The sequence below is a fragment of the Leptinotarsa decemlineata genome, unplaced genomic scaffold (genome assembly GCF_025532065.1).
Source record: "Leptinotarsa decemlineata unplaced genomic scaffold, Ldec_3_MD MMD2_tig00026340_RagTag_RagTag, whole genome shotgun sequence".
Taxonomy (NCBI): Eukaryota; Metazoa; Arthropoda; class Insecta; order Coleoptera; family Chrysomelidae; genus Leptinotarsa; species Leptinotarsa decemlineata.
Window position 1 is genome coordinate 2,640,883 of NW_027412694.1, and position 25,081 is coordinate 2,665,963.

General features: G+C 33.4%; 1 protein-coding gene and 1 long non-coding RNA gene across 2 annotated transcripts in view; one reads left to right on the top strand and one right to left on the bottom strand.

Moving 5' to 3' along the window:
- The window catches only part of LOC111508611 (TWiK family of potassium channels protein 7), a 508,045-nt gene that overhangs the window by 311,349 nt on the left and 171,615 nt on the right, over positions 1-25,081 (bottom strand). Inside the window, exon 2 of the mRNA XM_074183694.1 lies at positions 2,207-2,636. Coding sequence (XP_074039795.1) covers positions 2,207-2,568 — 362 coding nt within the window. The 5' untranslated portion in view covers positions 2,569-2,636. The remainder of the gene's footprint in view (positions 1-2,206; positions 2,637-25,081) is intronic.
- Positions 12,166-13,041, top strand: LOC141485941 (uncharacterized). The gene is made up of 3 exons (XR_012467548.1): positions 12,166-12,724; positions 12,808-12,861; positions 12,918-13,041. It is a non-coding gene; the product is annotated as an uncharacterized lncRNA (long non-coding RNA).

A 25,081-nucleotide genomic window follows, 5' to 3' on the forward strand; every position in this document is an offset into this window, starting at 1 on the left:
ATATATGACGAAATCAATTTGACTTTGAATGAATCTACTTCGCGAATCAATTCTATTGTGAAATGTTATGTGACACGTCCAGAAGCCATGAATCGAACTCAGTGTTACCTTCCTCATCCAATGAAACTTTATGAATGGATGTTCTTGTACCGTATTGCAAGGACAGTATCGATATTTTCAAAATATTAGAATATTCGACTATACTGGAAATATAATATACTCGTATGTTCACCTGGATTGATGGGTATACTCTTGTAACTTTGCAACACTTATTCCTTTCATCTTTCGGAAAACGTTAGGATATTCAAACTGGATGTGAAATAGTAATTCTCCGAACATATATAGAACTCGGTTACAGTGAAAGAAGTGGTCCTTCAGCACACGCTAGAAGTTCATGCGCTGAAAATCATTTCAGCGCATGTTTTCGAAATTTGTTCAAAGTCGAAGCAAAAAGTTCATGAGCCAGTTCGTATACACAGTTGAAGGTCGTTCAATAGCGAATTCTCAAAATGTCAAAGGTAGCCGCGTAACATAGAGTGCGTGAATAGTGAAGTTTGTTCAAGGTAAAATCTCAAACACTACTTCAAAATCACCTTGTCTGTGTCACGTGATGTATATCAAGATTCCTGGAAGTCATCTTGATGAGTTCTGTGTCATAAGTTCAAAACTTCCACCGCGTAGAAGGTCGAGGTCGAAGTCATATTGTCGAAAATATGGGGCGTAAATCAGGAAAATTCAAAATCAAACTCAACACTACTTCAAAGTTGCCTGCGTCGTTTGACGTAGTTAAAGGTCATTTGAGGTCAAACACATGACACTTTCTCAAAGTCACCTTGGCTACGTCGTTCAACGTGGGTAAAGGTCGTTTCAAAGATTAAATTAGTGGAAGAGGTTCTGAAATTGTTCCAATCAACTGCTGTTGAGAAGCTAACTCAGCGACAGAGTGAATCTATTAGAACTATTTCAACAATACGCCAGCTTAAGACCGAAGTATTATAATCGTAATATATCCTTTAACTAGAAATTGGGAGAGATGTTGGTGTGCGTGAATTTGCGAAGATAACTAGCTTAATCGCAAAATACTCAAAATCGCCGTATTCATTGGTGCAGAACTTCTAGTCAAAGACAGCACACCCGCTGATGCAACTGCATCTCAAGCTACATCAAAAAGTACCCAAAATCAAAACGTGTCTCTCGCATCTTCATCGACATCGAAAATAATTACACAAGCTGTACATTCAATACAAAAACATAACTTTTTACGGCCGGTTTCGCCGTAGTCGAATGGAAGTACCAAACGTTTCGTTTGCAACTATGCCAGTCATCATTAGTATAGACATTTTGCATTTTGCATTATTGCAAAATGTGCAAATTTTCAATTCACGGTCATTCAGAAGATGTGTTTTTTGAAGATGTTGATAATATTGATAATAATTTTCCTATATAATTTTTTTCAATGGAATATCTCAGAAAATTTAATGTTAGATTATCTACAATAATTGGGAAGAACATTTTTCATTTTAATTTTTGGAATAAGCAATTTGTTATGAATAATAATTATCGAATGAGTTCAAATCCTTGTTGAGATTTAAAAGAACGTTTTTCTGTTTGTTACATATTACGGCAAAAGATAGTTTGCGATTTTGTTTTCCCGAATGTGAAGAGAAAATATAATACATTCTACATAAATATTCGTAATGTCGTGAACAAGCTGAATATAAATAATCCAAACACAAAAAACTCTCCATGTTCTCCCTATTTTGTCTTAGAATAGTAGGAAATCACTGTGCTTTTGACCCACGAAGATTGGTTAGTCCATTTATTTTTATGTGATCTTACAATTGACATAAATTGATTTTTTTTTTTTCCTTACGAAGGGTACTTGTAATGCACTATTTGGAACCTTTGGTGGGGTAATGAATATTACTGGAATTTTTTCCCAACACAAAACCGTTATTTCAACACCTCGACACATATTTCGATCATCAAGTGATCATCTTCAAAAGGACGACCAACACTGAAGATGATCACGAAACACGTGGCGAGGTGTCAAAAAACAGTTTTGTGTTGGGGAAAAACTCCAGTAATATTCATTACGAAGGGTATCAAAATTTCGGAATTGAATTGCAATGGAAGTACTCAAAATTAATTTATACTAGTATATACCAAATTTACACAAGGAAAAAAATTATATGAAAAAACTCACCTATCTACTGTGTCCGTTCTCAAATCGCCAATAATGGAGCTATCTCCTTTGGGATTCGATTTAGATGCAGCAACGGCTGTGTCCTGTTGAAGGCCACCCTCTAACGACATGAATATAAAAGCTCCTACAATGGTGTACCCCAGAACTAAGCAACACACTCCCAATGTTGCTAAAATCGATGTCGATCTGTTTCCTGTACAACTATAACAACAGCAGAAGAAAGAAGGCTCATTTGGTTTATTGTATTTTTTGTGATCGTAACAGCACCTTTTGATTGCAGGGCTTCCTGGCGGAGAAGATCTTCTGAGGTAGGTGCTGTGGTATTCTGAATATGTTTCACCGGGGTCGTGGTCACGAAGCATGTTTCAGAAGGTGATCGTGATCATTTGAATTGTTCAGTAGTTTATGAAGTACAGTTTCGAGCGAGCATCTGAAAAAAAGGCGTATTTCAGTTCGTTATTCTGAAGAATACTGAAATATATTCATTTTTGTCTTTTTATGAATGAAATTTCATTGTTCATTGTTTCACAGTTATATCAATTCAAATTCCAATCACACATGGTATTAAAATTCAAATCATTTTCCAAGGCACGTATATAACTCAACACTCAATTCAGGTGATTATAGAAAAGTATGATTGAATAAATATGTTGAATTTTGAAATGAGAAACATCTTCAAAATAGGTTTCATCTATAGTTGGCAACAAAAAAATATATGAACACATGAATTATAGTCTACTATCTAACATATTAATATCATATATAACATACAGACGGATAACGGAAAAAAATGTAAAAACTTGACGATTGTGAGCAGTGGACGTTCATCATCAACATATCTCCAATGAGATGGTGTTTTCTATAAACGAATGGATGGTAATTCCTGTAGGTAGTGGCAAACTTTTTCATGGGAAAATTTCAACGAGTCTTAGAGCAAGCGATCGTGTAACCATGTTATTGGCTGCAAAACGTCAATGATACTTTCGTGATACGACAGCATGGTGAAGGAATGTCTATGATATCCGACCTCCTTCAACTTGAAAATCCAATTCATAATGAAACAAAAAGCTCCTCTTGTTTTGTCTAGTGGATAGACATGATGATGGAATGATAGGCGATAAAGTTAACAGAAAATCAACTCACACAGACAAGTTTCTGAATAAGAACTTCAACCACCAAGCAAGACAAAATATAAGAGAGATTGAAACATCAGTTGAGGAAACAAGACGCATCAGAAATTTGAATGAGATAAGTGAGGTGAACTGGTTCGATTGATTACCTAATCATTTTGTAGAAATTTATATTGAATATAGAATTAGGAAAATGACTCTGATTCAATATCTACTGAGTTTATTAACCTATCGTTACAAATAATGAACTCAGCAGAAATTGGACAGAAGTTATTTTTTTATTCTATATTCAAATGAGATGAGATGAAAATACAAGAATATCGAAATTTCGAAAAACCATCTAAACCAAACTACTTCACTTCTCCATCAGTTTCCATAGTAGCCGGTCTGAATACGTCATTGTTCACCATGTATGCAATCCTTCAAATTTTTCTTTTGAAGCACTGTTTCTCCCTGTAGATAATTTCAGTTAGGCCACAGATGGGTGTGGAATCAGAAGGAATACCCGACAGCGGAGTTTTAGATCAGAAGCAATTTCGATGACGGTCGCCTCTTTAATGAAAACGAAACAATTGGAAATGGGAAACAGATACTGGTGATGATACTTTGTTCAGGAAAATTTATTCTGATAACTAAAAGACTCTCGTTGATGTCAAATACATGAAAAAACGAAAAATCTCCATAGGGAAATATCTAGAGTTTATATAATCACCTAGGTACTCGAATGTACTGAATATTTTCGGGCTTAGGCTAGTTAGTTTCCTATGTAATTTCAACTTTGAATCTATGGAAACAGTTGGTTTCGATAAATAAGTTACTGAAGAGCTCATTTTATTGAAAGAAGCCCGTGTTACAAGTGGAAGCTATCAAGTCAGACTGATAATGGACATGAAAATTCTCATAAGATTAAAAAATGAAAGTTCGTCGGCACATAAGGGTGGATTGAAACTTGAGTTTCATTCCACTTCCTGAGACAATCATCTGTGATCAACCAATTTGAGTGAGAAATATCAGCAATGTTTTCCATATGTTGGTGGTATTTGCTCCTTCTATCAGATAGGTCTGTCCATATTCAAACAAAACATTAACAGTTGTTCACAATGTCTGTTCTTCTGCCTTGTAGATATCCACGAGAACGATTTCGGGAGGTTAACTTGGTGTAGGAGTTATCATTTAAGTTCTGGTGGGTTTCTGTCGTACTCATTCATCTGATATGTTCCGCAAATATTGATGTATTCTTCAATATTCTTCCTTGAGTCCGGCAAGTAAGATTTTCTTCATATTTCTGATTCTGTTTTGTTTATTTCTCGAAGGTTCAACTTTACCTCGTGGTAATTTCGAATTATTATACGTTTTTGGTCTTTGTAGTCGACATCTTCTAGGATTCCGCAGTATTTTACTAAATCTATAGCAGTCTTTCTGAATTTTTTCTGAAAATTTGTGCTGGTTGACTATTATGGAATATGAATTCGTTTCTTATTTACAAACGCTTGTTCTGTATTGATATTGATATTGACAGGAGATATCCATATTGGACTTTTCCATGAGTTTATATAGAATATATTTTTGGGAAACAAAGTTTTTGGCTTTCTACTACTCCATCTCGATACAAAAAAAGTTGGAAGATTCCCTCATCCTTTTTGTATCGAGTTGGAGAAGTAGAAAGCCAAAAACTTTCTTTCCCAAAAAGTAATCACTCCTAAAATTATAACCCCTTCAATTCAAATTAAATATATTTTTCTTTTTTTGTTGTTATACACACAGTGTGGTTTTGAATATTTTTTATCACGCTATGCGTCGGTTCACGAACCCCGGAAAAATCATATGATTCAGTTATTCTTCCATTTGAATTTTGTCATATATTCGAATGCGCAATATCGTTCAATGATCCGTGAAGTACAAATATTGATTATATATTTTAGTAATTCTATCATTGTGGGGTCATTTTTAAATTACGCGCTTCTCCATGTAATATCCAAAATGGTTGAAGTAACACGTGATTTTCGGTTCTACCAAACAATCGCATTTTGTTCTCATCAGTTCAGGAAATCAGATCAGTGATGGAAAGTGTTTTAGCTGAAGGAGCCTTTTTGGCAATCAGAAGTCCTAAAGGTAAGTTGCTAAAGTGAAACCTTTGAACGGTACCTATATGTCTATGGCGTATTTTGAAATAATAACCATTTATTTCCTAGTTGTTCGGGAAACAATTTCGAAAATATAAATGTCATGAGTTTTCAATACAGAAATATTCCTCCTTCAACAGATTATTGTGAGCCGTCCAACCATTTGAATAAAAACTCTTAACTAAAGAAGTGTAGTGGTTTTCATCTATAACCCATTGTTTGAACTTTCGAAATTGTTTCAACAATCAGCTCTATGAGCTCTATGACAGTTGAATATAATCAACAAAGAATGTAGTTTCGGGAAATCCCCGATGATAACGGGCAGTGCCGTCTTAGCCTGACTTCGGTCTCTGGCGCAACCGCTGTGCAATGTTCCATACGAATATCGCTTGTGCACAATTTTTTTTCATATCTGATTTTTCAGAAGGGACTAACACAAAAACTATATTATAGAATGATTATGAAACTTTTTTGTTTCATTTGATAAAATAGATTTCTAGTTGCTCTGGACCAAAGAATTCTTATCAATTGTGTGAACAATTTAGGTCTGAATCAACAGTGAATTTAAAAAAAAATATTTATTTCACATTTCAGAAACAATTAACTTTTGAAGATGAGGCAAAATGAAACAAAAGACAATGGGGAAAAAGAAAATACTGGACTCTGAAGAATTTTCTTTTTCTTAAGGTACAATAGTCACAGAACTTTTATATGCCTATAAACGAACTATTTTCCATTAATCAAGTTTTCGGAATGAATTTATTTCCATTTTCAAGAATATCAAGATGACAAAAAACACAAGAGAAATAAGAAATAAATACATTGCCTACAATTACAAACAACTAGAAAAACGGATGTGAAAAATGTGATTAAGATATATGCAGAATCTTTTTCTATGATTGAGAACAGTGGCTGATAATTTTATTCAACTACTATTTTCGATTTATATTTTTTTTATCATTTAAATATTTCTTGGTGAATTTGAATTTTTGATTCGACAGAGATTTTGTATTTCAGATTATTTCATTTTGAATTTTACTTATACAGGATGTGGCACCCCATACGTCACGGTCCCTGTAAACCAAACCAATACTCTTTTCGGAAATTTCTCTATTTTATTATATGTACATTGAATAAGGCTGCAGAAGAAAATTATTTTGGAGCCTACAGGGTTGCTCAAAAAAGTGAGATATCAAAGTTGTGTTTTTTGAAATAGAACACCTTGTATTTCGTTACACTTTCGAATAGGTTAGAAAATAATAATATCATTTCATATCAGGTACTACGTACCTAGATAGAACTGTTCTCAAATTATTGATATTTTTATGAAAATGCTAGGTGCAATTTGAAACTAATTAACATCGAAATATAAAGAAACCCTCCCTTTGAATTTTGACCAAGCATAAAAGATGTTTCGATAAAACTCGTTTCTCAATATTATAAAGAATGTTCAAAAATATTTGTCACATTTTTATAATTTTGGACAAAGATAATTTTGTTATTCCAAATTGAACATCCTGTATTTTATTGGTCTGAACAATATAAAATTCAATTATCTTTCATTTCATTTTGGGGTTCCCTATACTTAACCTGAATAGATTTTCAGATATTGGCTTTTTCAAATAGTAGTTCTTATTTCAATGCATTCTTTGAAACGATGTATAATAACATATATCGAAACATCCTCCTCGTTTCATTATTCTCTACCGTTGAACATTTTTGAATGATTATAATCTATAACATGACCATCCGAAACGTTACGAGTAGTCTTTCCAATACCGAGTTACGCGATGAGCATGGAATAGGTGATATATATGTTATATGTTGTTTATTGACCTTCTAGTGAGATATAACATATATAACACAAGACTTTTCTTTGATTATAAGGGCAGTTTTGATTTTTGAATGAAGATATGAAATGGTTTCGAAGCTTTTTGCAAAATTTTAATATTTATATTTTCTAGGGTAGCACATTAGTGAGAATGTGAATAGTCCCCTCCTCTTAATTTTCGAAAGGGACCAGATATCAAGGTCGAGAAAAAATTACCTATAAAAGTATACTTTTCAGTACATTTTGATAGAAGATATAATAGTTTTAGCATCACTTGTTGTCAAAAGAGCGCTACCAACTTTTTTTTAACAAGGGGAGCCTTGTGATACCTCTTTCGAAAGGTATTTCAATTCTCTATCCAGTACTTTTACATTTTAGAAATAGAATTAACTGTTTCCGAGTAATAATCAGTTTTTTATTCGTTTTTAAAACCTACAAATAAACGATAATTATAATAAGATTATATCATGATCTCACTCCAGTTCATTCCAATAAATATTCAAAATCCCAATCATTAGCTCCCTGATAATAATGAAGTCTGTCACAATTGTATTTCCTATATTATGAAATATTCATTTCATAATACAGGAAATAGTTTTTTTCTATCCACAAGTTCTGAAAATGAGCTGCGGTTGTTTGTCATATATCTCCTCTTAAACATCTAGATACGTCATGTCAAGTACTCTAGTGGGCTATTCTGAGAGATTATGTCTGCTTGTCTTAGAATGACCTCGAAGATTACCTGTTATGACACTTTTAATTACATGTGGGGATTCGATGAATCCAAAAAATATGTTTTCCTTTTTTTGGTTATGGTCATTGCTTTCTTAATCAGGTGCATTTGACCAAAAAAATATGTGTTAAACAACTGCCATCTACTTGAAAGTTCATAATCAGAATAGGAGGTTCTTGAACATTGTGGGGTCCAAATTACACACATAGTTATTTAGACCTCTTTACGCTGATTCCATAGGTACTTTCGAAATTCTTTTACACACCGTGGGTTACGAATAAATCGCCCTGAAACGTAAAGGGGTCATTCATGTTGATCTGAGGTTTCTAAATGAAATGTTTTGTTAACCCCATGACTATACCTTTTGTTGTTAATTTACACGTGATGTGTTTTTAAAACATTTCCTTCTCTTGAAATGCACTGGGGACATTCATACTGATCTCTAAGATCTCTAAATGAAGTGTGTTTTCTTGACCCCATAAATATACCATTTGTCGTTGGTCTACATTCTATGTGTTTTAAAACATTTCCTCATCTTGAAGTGTACAGGGGATATTCATACTGATCCCCTCTAAGGTCTCTAAATGAAACGTGTTATCCAGTTCATTCCAATAAATATTGAAAATCCCAATCATTAGCTCCCTGATAATAATGAAGTCTGTGTTATATATATATATATATATATATATATATATATATATATATATATATATATAGTGTCACCATTAAAGTGCGCACCATATGGGAAACTAGATCGAATTTAACAAAAAGTTACTTGAAAAAGTTGTGTCTATGGCAATTTTATATCTATATGCCAAATTTTATGCAACTAGGATAAAGTTAACGTTTTGCTTATTTTTGACAGATATCCCCTTTTTTTAAAAAAAACAAGTTCGGTTAATTGTCATCAATTCATGTATACATAACAAACTCATCATGGAGTTTAACTTTTCTGATACATTTTTACTTATACGGACATTTTAGAGAGAAATTAAAAATTCGCTATAAAAATTTTAACATGACTGGTGCAAAGTTTCAAGAAGCCATACAATGGCTTCTTCGGGCGTATCTTTACAGTACAGTGTCTTCAAAGTATTCAAAAAACACTCTTTTTTGAAATTTTATATAGTAAAGACACGCCCGAAGAATCCATTATATGGTGAAACACGTGTTGCGTTTTTGTGAAATTATTTAGTGAAAATCTCACAATAGTGTTTTTTGAATACATTAGTTATGGATTTTCATCAAGTATCGGCCAACTCCATCATATGACTTGTTATATTGTCCCTTGCAAAAAAATGTTATCTATTTCGAATGTCCGAATAACAAATTATAGAATTCAATGACAAGAATATCACAAGTGGAATAAACTTGACATATAGCCGATGAAAAATGTTAAACTTATATATTGATGAGGTTATGATTCAAGAATGTAAACTTTCACTTCCGAAGATGAATGTGTCAAAGCTATTTTCCGGGATTTTTAGCCGTGGTCCGCAGGTTTTATACAAGACCTGTAGACCTGCAGACTACGGCCAAAAAACCCGGAAAATATATTTGACAATTTTTCAAAAAATGGGCACTCATTGGGATATATACTTTTAATCAGTTTACGTTCGATTGCATTATTATTTTTTCTAAACTACGACTTGTAAAAAACAAAAACATCAGAAACATCAGAATGAACCTTCATCTTCCATACAACTGAAGAAATAATATAATGTCAATTATTTGAAATCACCAAAAATGCAAACTTTATTTTGTTAAATATATCTATGTAGGTAATTATTCATTTCTAGATTCATTCTACTTGTGTAGTTGAGATAACATGGTTGGAAAAGAAAAGAGCGAGTAAAACCCATTATATATTAGGAAAAAAAGATACGGTTAGCGGAAAATCAGTCATTTGTGAAATCAAATTGAATAAAATCAGCAGGTTCATATATGTTTTACCAGAAACTGGTAAAAAATTCATTGAAGAAGAAATAAATTACATACGGGAACAAGAAAATCGCTATCAAACAGATGAAGACAATATTGAGGTTTCAGAGCATTTGGAAAAACAACAGTTTTCAGATGAACTATCTAGATATTCTGGCTCAAAATCAGGTACCCAAACTGAGCAAAATGAAAACAAAAATAACATATTTTTATTCGATACAGAAACTTCATCGAAATGTTGTGAAAATTTAAATCTAGTTTATCAGAAATCAACATCAAATAGTGTGCTACTTGATAATGCTCCATTAGCTCATGCTTCATTTACGAATGGGATTGATTTAGAAGATTCCAAAATGGAATTACTGATTGATAATATGGAATATCAGAAGGTACCTAACGTCAAAACAGATGAATATACGAATGTTTTAGTCAACTATGATAATGCATGTTCATCAGAAAAATATTTCGTCGTGGAAGAAAGTGATAGTGAATTGAATATTGTTACACATGTTCATAGTTTTTCAATTGATTCAAAACTTTCAAATCAGGAGGAAAATGATGACCAAAATGGTTCTTTAGAAATAAAACCTATAAAGAAAATAATAGTATCAGCAGAAGATATCGCTGACCTCGAAACTGAAAAACAGAAAGAAGAGTTAAAAGCTCATTCAAAGAAAATAATTAATATATTACAAGACATTTCTCTCTCAAACCTTAATACTGATCACTACGATGAAGGCAAAAATAGTTCAGATCCAATTTTGTCTGATTCATCTACAGAACCTTATTGTGATAGTGAAAGTGAGTATTTACCTTCTGATAGAGAAGACGTTCCTGAAAAATTCATGAGAACAAAGTGCAGAAAACAAATACAGAGAAAGTCAACGTTGGAAGAAAATATTGAAGCAATGAAACCATCTTTTGAAAACAGTGTTTACTCAAATAGTGAAATAGTAGAAAAATTGCAGAATACTACTTCAAGTTGTTCAAAATTCACTGTACCTGATAAAAATTTGAATGTGAACATATCTCTAGATGTTGCTGAAATGAAGGACAATAAACGAATATATGACAAAACACACTGTTGCTACATATGTCATCAGAAGTGTCTCAAAATGGCTAGGCATTTGGAATTGAAACATCAGAATGAGCTTGCCGTTGCACAGATTTTTGTTAAAGAAAAAAAATCTTCAAAGAGAAGAAAAAGTTTCTTAGAACTCATAAGGGTTGGCGATTTCTATCACAATATGGAGGTTCTGTCATCTAAAACTGGACAACTGATTCTGTGTAGGCGTCCATCGGCCATTTGTGGCCGTTTGCTTCCATATAATGATTTTGGACCTTGTCCGTATTGTTTAGGGTTCATGAACAAATCTCTTTTGACACGACATGTCAAAGCATGTACATCACACAGATCTGAAAATCCTAATACAAAGAAATCAGTTCGTGTAGCAAGTAACGCACTTGTCAATTCCATGCTCTTCAATGGTGATTCAAAATTTAGGATCTTCATTTTAGACACATTATGCCATGACGAAATATCTGAAATCTGCAAAACTGACAACGTCATACTCGGTGTTGGAATGCAACTTTTTGAAAAACATTCTAACAGCCAGAAAGAGCTTATCAAACAGTCGATGCGACAGTTAGCGAGGCTTCTCCAAGTCATTAGAGAAAGTGATTCAGAATTTGCAAATAAAAAATTGGAATATTTCATCGACCCCACATATTTTGATATAGAAGTCAATTCTGTGAAAACTTCATGCAAAGCAAACTTCAGTTCATCAGAGAGAATGGAATATGACATTCCATCATTGGCTTTAAAAATTGGTCATAATTTGAGAAAAAGTGTAGGATTTTTGAGGGGCCAAGCTTTAAGAGCAGGTGAATTTCAGGAAGATAAAAAAATTATCCTCATTCTTACAACTTTTGGATTTGGAATGGGAAGTGCGAATTTCATCTAATGCTCTTTCTACCTTAACTAAGAGAAAGATCAATAGTTCATCACTCCTACCTCTAACACAGGACCTATTGAAGTTGAATGAGCATATTATGAAAGAAATAGAAATATTCAAAGTGCTACTACAAAATAATTCCTGTGAGACAACGGCTTGGCTTCGTTTAGCACAACTTACTTCAATCAGAATAATTTTATTTAATAAACGAAGAGCTGGAGAAATGTCACGTATGACGATCAAACAATATTCATCTTGTCCAGATTGGTCGAAAGAGTCAACTGTAGAATTGCAAGACAGTTTGACTTCATTCGAAAAAGAGCTCGCAAATAGCATGAAACTCATACAAATACCTGGGAAACGTGGCAGAACGGTACCTGTTCTACTTAGGGAAGGAATGGTTTCTAGTATTAATCTTCTTATTTCAACGAGAATGTCGACAGGTATAAATTCAAGTAATTCATATATATTTGCAAGACCCCATAAGGACTCAATGAGTTATATTAGAGGACCAGATGCTTTGAGATTAATTGTTGAAAATGCTGGCCTCAGTTCTCCCAAATCTATTACTAGTACAAAACTGAGGAAATATACTGCAACCGTATGTCAAGTTTTCAATTTACAAGAGAGGGAAGTAGACTGGCTGGCAAGACATATGGGACATGATGTTCGTGTTCACCGAGATTTTTACAGGCTACATGAATCAGCAGTAGAGTTAACAAAAATCAGCCGCATCTTAATGCCATCGACTCGGGGGAAGTTTCTAAATTCAAAGGACAATCTCTCGATGGAATCAATTTGCAAGGTACTGTCCATCTCTCATTCTCACATTTTCTTTTATCTTTCGTCAGTAGCTCAATAATTAAGCACTTTTTTGAATATTTTCAGATTTACCCGATATTACAGACAGTGCAGATGAGTCTGATGAAGAAGACAAGCCAGGTATGAATTCAAACTCTCAGTCATTGTCTAGAACTGTAACATTATGAAATTTCCAGATGAAGAGGAAGATATTCTTTCCATTGAAAAATCACGACAATCAAATAAAACAAAAAAGAATAGTTTTACGAATGATAATGATAATGATCCACTTATCTTACTACAAATCTTAAATTTTATCAATTTCCACCAGACGTTGAACAAATTGAGAAAAAGCGCAAGGGACATCGGCCTTGGACACAAAATGAAAAAATAGCAGTTACCAACTTCTTCCGTGTTGCAATAAAAAAGAAGATTGTTCCAGGAAAGGTTATGTGTGAAGAGTGCATACGAAATTTAGATTTTTTCATTTCGATTATTTTCAAAACAACTGAAAGTTTTGAAAACTCTAACGGGAATGATTTTATTTGTCAATGGATCATTTCTACAAATGATAATCGAGCATTTCAAATTAAAAAAAAAAAAATTAGTGAAAATCTCACAATAAAGTGTTTTTGGAATACGTTAAAAAAAAAAGATTTTGATACACACACTTCTATAAACGTTGCTTGTTTTATTTGATGAACGTTTCGTCGTTCTACCAACATCCCAAAAATGCGTTTTGGACTCTTCGAACTCTTTAATTTTCACCTATCTCTTGTTTATACTACAAAAAGTTTTTCATGAATCTTTGCTGAATCTTTAATGAAATTTGCTCTCGATAATGCAGTAGTCGCCATTGATTTCATGCATATTTTTCAATGTACTAAATTTCGATATATGATTCACTGAAAAATCTTAGTAGGGTGAAAAGATACTGAAAATGAATAAAGAAATAATAATAATAACGTCTTTATTATTCTCGGATATATTTCTTCTCACAATTCTTTAGTCAATGTTGAATAAATTGAAAATTAAATCCGAAGTTCAACTCGGTGGCGAAAAAAGCCAGTTCATTGTTCTTTTATGAAAGTTATTATTGTTTTTATTTTGATTATTTTCGAAACAACTGGTACTTTTGGTTTCTCTACAAACACCGAAGTCGGAAACTGCACCGTTCGCTCCATGTCAAACTACTGATGCCACTTAGTGGCCACATACACTCTTCACATACCTCAAAATTCCAAGTTAATTATCTCCAAGGTATCAGGTATCATTATGTGGCCATACACCGTCATATCCAACTGCGTTAATAAAACAATAATCAACGAATCTTCATTAGTTTCATTTGTACTACAATTCCCAAAGTAAATTTCATAATTCACTTCGAAATCTATCGAAACAAAATCTATAATAAATTAAAATATTGAAAATCCCAATATGTAATATGGAGTCAGGTGCTAAAAGTATCTTCACATGAGTTAGAAAACGGATTGTACAAATTAGATCTCACAATTTTGAACATATTTTCTATCATGCTCAATCTTTGAAAATACAAGAAGTTGGATATGTTCTTTGAAAAGTAATCGATCGTATATTGTTGCCGATTTATCAACCTTATTCTGACAATTAAACACGTCTTCTTCCATACAGGTTTAATTCACTTTGAGTTTTTTCGTACACACCAAAGCTTTCGACTTATCATCGGAAATAACTACAATGCATATCAACCTACTGATATCATTTTGTGGCCAAAATAATTATGTGGCCATTCATACACAGTCGTGCCTGAATGCCTTAATAAAAATAATGAACTCCTGGCCACTGAAAGTGGATTGAAATTCCATGAATTGAAATCGGAATTGAGCATGCGCACAAAATGTAGTCATCACAATTAATCTTATTGATATATTCCAATGTATGGAATTCCCAACTTTGATTTCATTAAATAGTTGAAAAACGTAATTCAAAATGTAAAATTTAATGGAAAAATCTTTCAAATTTTGAAATTTGATTCACTACAATTAGTTAGGAAAGTGTGCATTGTAACTGCCTCCGTATATATATATATATATATATATATATATATATATATATATATATATATATATATATATATATATATATATATATATATGATTTCAAGCCCATTGGTGTAATCAGAGTTGTTTTATCTTATTGGATGAAAAAATATACGCAGTGCACGATGTTGCACTGCGTATATTAGCTCAGAAAGTGCAGTAATGTTGCATCCTTAGGGCGTATATTAGACGTACTTAGATATATATATTTATTTCCTATTAAATTCTGAGACAGATAAATAAAATCAAGCAATTTATCGAAACAAACAATCACTAAAATACATTCAAATGTTTGAAAAATAAAGGTGTTCTGCTATTTCGACAGGAACAATGATAGTTGAAGATTGATTGTAGTAAATACTAAACGGAATATAGGTAAAGAGTATTTGATAATGCATATGAAAATAAAATCCAACCCTTTCCAACAAAGGAACAAAAAGGGTTTTTGAGTAATAAATAAAATAAATATCTCTTCAGGGTAGATAACATTAAATAAAATTCAGTATATAAAATATAAGACATAAAATTTACCACAATTTTTCTGTAATAACAAAGTTACTAATATTCAAAAAATACTTTTAATCGGAAGAAATTGCTTTGAATTGCTAAAATAAACAATTTTAAATTAATTTTGTAAATAAAACGCGAGAACTATCCGATTTGTTTTTATAATAAATATTTTGAATAAAAACCTTAATTTTTTTCCAATCTTTGTTCGCTAATAAATCGCCATTTTGTTGAATCAAGTATTGACATTCTGACTGTTTTGGTGGTTTTTCGTTTTTAATATGTTCTGCAAAATTTTTTTTTACTATGCTCTTTTGTTCTGCTGTCCATGGTACGAGTGTTCTTTTTTTTCCTTTTTCATCTTTTTTAATTTGGCTACATTCTAGTTTATTGCCCTCATTTTGTATTTCGTCAGCACCAACCAGGACTATTATTTCACTTGTTAAAATGTCAGTGTTTATATAACTATCTTCAGCTTCTTTGTCATCTATGTGATCATTCTCATCCTCGTTTTTCAATAAATCCTCTTCAAGTCCGACATCAATTTCGTCCAGGGTTTTTCCTTTATATTCACGAAGATTTCCCCCTTCTATTAATAAAAACAGTTTAGACAATTTTGCCGTTTGATGTATATCATCTGGCAGTCGATAATTATTTTTGTGTACTCCAAGTGTATCGCCCATAAAAGTCGCTAGTTGGTCAACTTCAGAATCCTTCAAAGTAGTTGTTTACAGCTGATTCTCGGCCTCCCCCCACCACTATGACGTATTAATTGCTTTTTTTATTGGTTGTTGTTTGGTGAAGTTTTTTTGTTGTGCAGTGAAGTCAAGGCGTTGTGACCTTGAAGTGTCTGGTGCATGGATCGTTCAGATTTTTTTTTCATATGAGATTTTGTGTGTTTATGTGTGTGTGTGTAGGAGAATGCACGGTACAGGGTTTCATCATGTGCTTGTTTGTCTATGTACAAACATACGTCTGCATACTTCGAAGATCCTCCAAGTAATAAATGCTCCATCGGTGTTAGGGCACCAAGTTAGTAGTGGAGTGACGTCACAGCAATAACCGTTCAACGGCTAGAGAGCGACATGTTCACTCCACGACGTGTGGCAGAGTAATGCGTATTCATCGGTCTGCCCTCACCTCTCCCGAAGCGATGAAGGTTCGCTCTAGCCCCGCTATCGATGGTGACACAACGGCAGCCGAGGACCGTTTGCCTAGCGTCTACCCTCTCCGAGACCGCAACGACCACTGCTTGCTCGTACCGGCAACTGTTATCGCATCAAGTTGGGAGATGGGCTTGGCTGTGACGTCAGGCATCTCTAATGGATAGCAACTAGCAATGTGAATCTTTCACGGTTTCATGGTGGGGGTGACTCACACTGTTTAATATAAAAGAAATGCCTGGCACACTATGAAATCAGTAGACGAATATATCTGCAGCAGTTAGCAATTGGTAGAGTGTTATTCAGTTCGTAATAGAAGGAAGACGGTGAGTGTATTTGTCTGTTGGAAATTGTTTATATTTTCATATATATTTTCATCATGTCCGTTTCAAAAGTAGACTTGAATAAAATTAATAATTTGATTGTACAGGAGGTTGAAATACTAGAGCAAAAGGCCTTATCATCATTGCCAATTGATGAAGTGTACATAATTAAAAATATGTCAACTTATTCTACACGATTTGGTAAATCAATTTTATTAACTTTGCAAGATGTGAGCAATGATAAATTATTTAAAACATGGCTACCAAAACGTATTTCGTTGCAATTCAGTGATGACGATATATCTTGTATCAACTCATCAGGTGGTAAATATACGATGATGTATTTAGGACAGAGCCAACAAAGTTTTGCTGGCATGAAAACGCGATCTCTAGTCAAATTCAATATGATTGAATAATAGTAATAATTTATAGTAAATTTCTTTAGGTCATAGCTTACAAAGTTTTTTTGGTGTGAAAACGATAACTCTAGTCAAATTCAATATGATTGAATAATAATAGTAATTATAATGAATTTCTTATTGTTTTATTAATATTCATATATTAGGTGATAATTATATGGAAATATAAACATTACTAACTTAGTTGAATACACTCACTTTGTAACTACAAGTAAAATGGGAATGTGAGTATTATATCACTGAAAAAATGGAGGTTGCTTATTGTTTTTTTTATTCGATTTCAGTTCCACCATTTAAAGATGTGGATGCAGTACGCAAGTCAAGATTGGGTCGATATTGTAGATCTCAAATCATCGGTTCAACATTTGTCGTCTAAATTGAAGGTGTTGGGTGATGGAGCCGAACATGCAAGCGTTTATGATATGAGTGTATGCTATGATGAAAAACAAATCGAATTATGCCTTCGTGATACTGAGAACTATTGGAGTGGTGCAGAAGTTTGCAACAAATTTTTGGATAATGAATTGGAATTGTGGCAACTTTGTGAGGTTATGATTGAACTGAACCTAAGAAGATTCCTGTATAGCCTCCAACCATACTTGCCAGAATGGATTATTCATCACTTTGAATTGAATGATGAAAATCGAGAGGAAATTGAAGATGGTCGCGAAAATGATGATTATGAGGAAGAAGTTATTTTAGATAGTCTGTATGTTCCTGTAAATCATAAATAATGTCAAATAAAAAACTTTGTATTATTTTCATGTTTTATTTATTTAAATCTGATGAAATACAATAGAAAATGATTACAAAACAATAAATATGATATAAAATACAATACATGATATAAGTCAGTTACAAATAAAAAAAAAAAGATCATAAAACAGTACATGATAGAGTGAAAAAAAAGTGTCAATATCTGCTATGAACTGAACCATCCAATGCATTGTATGTTAAAACTGTATCATGCAAAATTAATGCATATACTTTAGTGTTGTCTGGAAACTTGGTCTCCCTCGTCTCAAACTCAATCTTTATATCAATAGTTGATGATTTTGTTGCATTCGGTTGATGGGAACAATCGATGACGAATAGTGGATTCTCTCTAAATTGTCCAATGTCCATCAGAGGTTCACTCATATCTTTATCATAATAACTTCGCTGGAAACTCTCAAAAGCATAATAAGCAAGAGCATCAAGTTTTTTATCGAAATTCAAATTCCAACGCTCATATGGATAAACTTCAGAATTCAAGTATACTCGAATACTATTGATATCAGCAGTTGTGAATTTTGTAATATCTTGTGTTCTATCTTCAGATGTGGTAGTACTTTGGAATGCGATGATGACAAAACGAGGAGTTTCCAATGCGTTAGTTGTTTTGATGGCCCATATGTCTGAAGAAGTCCCACGTAATGATGGTAGTTCATAGAGGTCCCACATACGATACGCCAACTTGATTTTGGCATTCAGACCGCTTTTGTTTATTCTACTCAAAAGTTCAAGCTTGTGTTTATCATCTGGTACAATATGTCTTATTTTCCATTCGATTTTATTTATTTCCAAATCAGCATCAACTTCACCTATATATGAGTTTTTGAATGATCGAGCGATAATCAAAATCAATTCCTGTTTGGCATTCAAGATACTTTTGTTGTAATCTTCAGCAAAACCCATCAAATATTTCAGTGGTAGTTTTCCACTAAAAACATGACTGTTTGTATCCAAGATATCTTGCTTCAATTGTGAAAGTCCCCAACCAGATGTCAATAATGTGTTAGCATGAGATTGTCCAAATGATATCATGGTTTTCATTGTAGATGTTATCCCAGGTTTTCTAACAACAGCCACTTGTTCACCACCCATTTCATAACGAATTTCGTCAAAGAGAAATGCAATTGCATTATTCGAGAGATAGCATGTTTTCGCTACATCTTTGGGGGTGAATTTACCTTCTATGTAAATGAAGCTCTCGGCAATATCTAGTATAACATCTTGATTATTGATTGCAATTCTGATTTCATCCGAATTCCTGAATAGCGGTGATCCATAGGGCTTATATGTGTGCTCATGTAAACTTATGAGAGAATGATCGAGCACTGGTTCATTGAATATATTCAACTTTCCATTGTTTGTTTCGAGCACCATTGTTATTTTCTCACTTTCAATCCAATCGATTTCAAAAATTTAAGATCACTCACAGACAGAGCGTTATGTGCTAACTGTTTAGCATGCACTTGTGGAATGAGCTTCTTTTTATGCACACCTTTCTTTTTGATAGTGCAACTCGTTTGGGATTGTTCAATGCGATTTTGTCTATTATAAATGAAACCCATAACAACAGTTATTCGATTTTCTTCAATTCCAAAATAATGAAAATCTCTTCTTCACTTCCAAAATCGATAAGGTTATTTTTTTCATCCAAAATACGCACTGTAATGTTGTGAATCAATTGACGACCTTCTGGACTGACAGGCATATATATAATACTGTGTGGTTCTTTAGTAAGATTGTAGCCAGGTTCAACATCAATATCGAATGAGAAAAGAATGTGGGATTCTTCACCATTTATATATGAACCAGATATTATATTGCAATCTAAGCGGATAAGTCTCACAGTTGTAATGTTTATTGGTAATGATGATTCATGTATCTGATTTGGTGGAAATATTTCATGAGCGAACCCCATCATTTCTGCTATTGAATTTGGATGTGTCAGATCAATTTCATATTTGGATCGCATTTCACATTTGAATGTATTATTATTGGCGTGTAGATAGAAAATATCATCTGCAACGACATCATTTGGTTTTTTATCATGAAACAATCTGAACATGATATGTTTCTGTATGACGGCATTGATCTCTTCTATTTCATAAGCACCACATGGAATTTCAATTGTCAACTTTTGGGGTATCGATGAGTTGTCATTACTGATTCTAAAACTAACTAAGTTATTAGCTTCAGTTATATTATTGATTGTATTGCACCCATAGAATCCCAAAAGTCCTAATCCATAACGACTGTTCCTATCCAATTCAATTGGTGGAAAAAAATCCGCACTCAAGACACTTGTCCCGACAGCTTGTAGCTCGAACTTTCGTGACATGACTGATGAATATTTTGAAACACATTTCAATTTATTATTGTACACAGCAACAGCACATTTGAGACAATTTACACTTTTTGGAAGGTGTTGTATTGTAATAAGTATCATTTTTATTGATACCAATATTCACATCCTCTATATTACAAATACAACACATAGATTTCCGAGGTATAGGACCGTCATTAACATCCGATTCTGAATTTTGATCGTGGTGGTGGTGCTCATAACAATATCTATGTTTCATTATATCGATGTCATCTTGCAGATGCTTAGGCAACTTTTCCCAAACATATGCAATCTCATGTGCAACACATGCAAGTATCACTTCCTTAGGCATATTTGCAAGCATCACTTTATCCATTTTTTTCAAGGTACCATATTTTGAAAACATTCTAAGTGAAAACCCCATTCCCTTGATAGCCTCCCGATCCAGTTTTGGTGTTGAATCCATTTTTATTTGGAAAATTATTTAGAGAGAAACTGCAAGCACAAGTGACCACAGAGAACTGTATTAAATTTTTGTTGTCGATCATAGTTATATTTGATTTTTACATTCGAACATTTTCGAAAGAATCGAGTCAATTCCAATGGTGGGGGTAGATCTCCAAAACTATCGAAATATGTGACTTCTTTCCCACATTTTTTATATGCCACCCAATGTGTTCCTGGTCCATTTATTCCATCTAAATTAACAATAGCTGTCTCGTTTTGTTTTGGACCTGAAGATGGTAATCTATCACGCATAAAAACACCACGAAAATGTGGAATTTTCATTTTTTGTGCATAATAACTGAGATCGAGATCAGTAAGAGGCCTCTGAGGTAGGGGTTCAATTAGTTTTTTGTTTTGTTTGTGGCTTTGTATGGTTTTAAATATAGTCCTAAACCTTTACGGTATGGTTTGAGATATATTCCACTTCCGCGTTTGCCTAATGCTACAGCCTCCATGGTTTTATTGTGACGATTGGCTTCCATTAAAGCCGCTCTGCTGGCTTTTGCCGAATTCACGGCCTTGGTAATACCAGCAGCGGCTCCCGCCAAACTTCCTAGTGCGGATAGTCCAGCAAAAATTGGTATCAATGGTAAAAGTCCACCGATCTTGGGAACAGGAATTATGCGTGGTGTGCGGATTTTCTTCTTTCCACCGGCAGCTTTAAGGTATTTACGTGCCGCCTGCAATGCCACAGTGATAGCTTTTTTGCTATTATTCGTCACAAATTGATTCCCACCAGCTTTCTTCAATACATTTCGCACTTTATGGACTATCCCAGCACCAAATGCAACTTTTTTAATTTTATTTTTCTTCGTTTGTTTCCTCTTACATTTTTTCTTATTGGTACTACAACCCATGCCCATATGTCTTTTCGCTTTCATAATGTTGGTGACAAGTAATGCAGCTGCTCTTTCCCCAATACTCGCGTCCTTCGATTTAACCCTATCCCAAGCGCTGTATTCAAGTTCTTTGTCGGCTAAATGTCTTGCTGCAAGATCGGATGGATGCTTAGAATATTGAATATCGTGTTTTTGCATTCAATATCTAATTTATTGATTCCAGGGTCGTTACGAGCTAAACGTTGTTTCAATTTTGTACCCGGTCCACAGTATTGATAACCTCCGGGTAGATGTAATTCGAAAGGAAGTTTGTTTATTAAATCATTAACAAAACCACAACCTCTTTTAATTTTACGATCACTTTCAATACGTCCGTATCGTTTGATGGTACACATTGAAATGAATAAGCTAATAACATTTATATAGTCTCCAACCACGGCACGATGCGCATTGTAAAACAGAAAGAAAAGTTTGCTGTAGATAATCTAGATGAGAAATTTGGTTGTGGATTGAATGGACAAAGGGTATTCAGACATGGTCCACTACTTCCATCATCAGTTCGAGGACTCATTATAGGACCTTCAAATTGTGGAAAGACGAATGCAATGATATCACTATTAACACATCCACAAGGACTGAGATTTAGAAATGTGTATCTCTATTCGAAATCACTCAATCAACCTAAATATCAGTACTTGCGAAGTGTTTTGGAACCTATAAAAGGATTAGGTTTTTTATACATTCAGCAATAATGCAGAAATAGTGGAACCCTCCGACGCTAAGCCTAATTCTGTTTTCATTTTCGATGATGTGATATGTGAAAAGCAAGATATTATTAGATCATATTTCTGTATGGGACGTCATAAGGATGTTGATTGTTTTTATCTAGCACAGACATATTCACGGGTACCCAAACAGTTAGTGCGTGACAATACCAATTTCATTATAATGTTCAAACAAGATGAGACGAATTTACATCACATTTATTCAGATCATGTTTCACCCGATGTAACATTCAAACAATTCCAATTGATGTGTGTTAAATGCTGGGAGGACCAATATGGATTTCTAGTCATTGATAAGGATAGAAAAATAGATGAAGGTAGATATCGCAAAGGATTCGATAGTTTTATATACCCATGATCTTGTTTTTGGAACTTATTCGATCACTGAATATTGTAGTGGTCACTTCACCAACGAATTAAGCTTTAATTCAAAAAAGGGCATTATGAATACAAAAAAAGATCCTGAAAATAAAAACAATGAAATAAATTTGAAACGTCAACTAGTAGAGACAACAGAAGCTGTCAGGCAGAAATTCAACTCTATCAAGAATGATAATATTGAAAATCGTACGACACTTGAAAGATTGTATGAGCCCATAATGAAACCATTGAATGTTTTATCATCAAACGCTACTTCTAAATCACCAGTGTTATCACCAAATCATGGAACTGTTCAATCTACTTCAAATTATCCCATGAGTACTCCAATAGGAAGAAAACAATCTTTTGGTAGTGTATCATCTGTGAATAGTGACACGAGCACACTTCAAGACGATATGAGAACAACTCTATTCGAAACACCATCATCGTCCCACATCGATTCCTCGGATCCTGACATCTCACCTGTTATGAATGAAAGTGGTGAAGATGTTTTGATGAAACATTTGAATAATATAAAATCTAGAAATCCAGCATATGATGGAACATTTGGCGTACGTATGGATCCAATTACACAAAAGCTGAAAATGGGAAGTCTAGTGGTAAATTTCAAAGATGGAAACATTTCATTTTGGGATGCTAATAAAGTGAAAAAATATGAATGCGCAGGTAGTCCAGAATTGTATGATATGATTTTTTTGAAGAATCCACAAGATGTTGATAATGAAGAAACTCGTCAAGTATATTCCAAAATATTGAAAATAACGAATGCTCCATATAAACAATATCATCTGAAGAATGGTTTTAAAAATACAAATTCTAAAAAATTTCGTGAAGTTATCAAACCTCTATTAGACTCACGACAATATCCAATAAGAAGTAGAAGTAAAATTGGTGGAGCACTCAAACGAGTGAAAATGGAGAAAATATATAATTCTAAACCTGTGAATTATGTGTACTGGAATTCACCGAAAGAGTTAGTTGCTCGCCTACGACTATTGGTAGCTTCAAAGTCAGCCGGACATACCGGACATGATAATGAAATAATTTCAATAATTGAAGAATTACGTGAAGAAGGTATAATATATTAACATATTCACATGTAATGATCACTGTCACATCATCATTCAATGCAGTAACATTATCACCTTTTCTCTTTATTCATATTGAAATAGAATGACTAATGAAATAAGTGATGTCAAACGACAAGTTGTTAATGAATTACATAAACCTGCAAGACGTAATTTTCGTAGAAGAATAACCACCATCAAAGGTTTTGCAGATCTATGGCAAATAGATTTAGCTGAACTGCAACCTTATGCAAAAAGTAATGAAGGATACCGATATATACTTGTAGTGATAGATTGTTACTCCAAATATCTGTGGACTGTAGCAGTTAAAGATAAAACAGGTAGTACAGTAACTAATGCAATGAAACATGTACTGAAAGAAGCCAAATACTCCCCCAAACACATACAAAGCGATCAAGGGAAAGAATTTTTCAATAAAAGCTTCTCATCTCTCATGCGAGAATATAATATCAATCATTATTCAACATTTAGCACAAAGAAGGCAGCTATAGCAGAAAGAGTGATTCGTACAATAAAGGCATGGCTCTACAAGGAATTTTCGATGAGAGGTCACCACAAATGGCTTGATATTCTTCCAATTATAACTAGTAGATATAATAATAAAGTTCATCGTACAATAGGTATGGCACCCATCAATGTTGATTCAACAACAAAATTAAAATTCAAGGGTATCAATGGAATTGGAGGAAGACAAAGTAAACCCAAATTCCAATTAAATGATATTGTACGTATAAGTAAATACAAACATATTTTTGAAAAGTCTTACACTGCGAATTTTACCACGGAGCTATTCAAGATTGTTAAAATTAATAAAACCATCCCAACGACTTATAATCTTGAAGATATGAATGAACAGCCGATTAGAGGATGTTTTTACGAAGAAGAGTTATTACGAACCGAGAATCCTGACGTATATCTGATTGAGAAGGTGTTGAAGAGAAGAAAAAATAAAGTATATGTAAAGTGGTTAGGCCTTCCTAGCGAACAAAATTCTTGGATTGATGAATCAAATATGGTTTAAATGTATATAATAGTGACTTTTATGAATAAAGTAATATTAAAGTTCATTATTGTTTTCATTTCAATTATAAGTATGTGAACTGAAAAATATTGCAGCGGTAAACATTGCCCCAGCCATTCGCAATGTTCTGTGTATACCAAACCAAATTAATTGTAT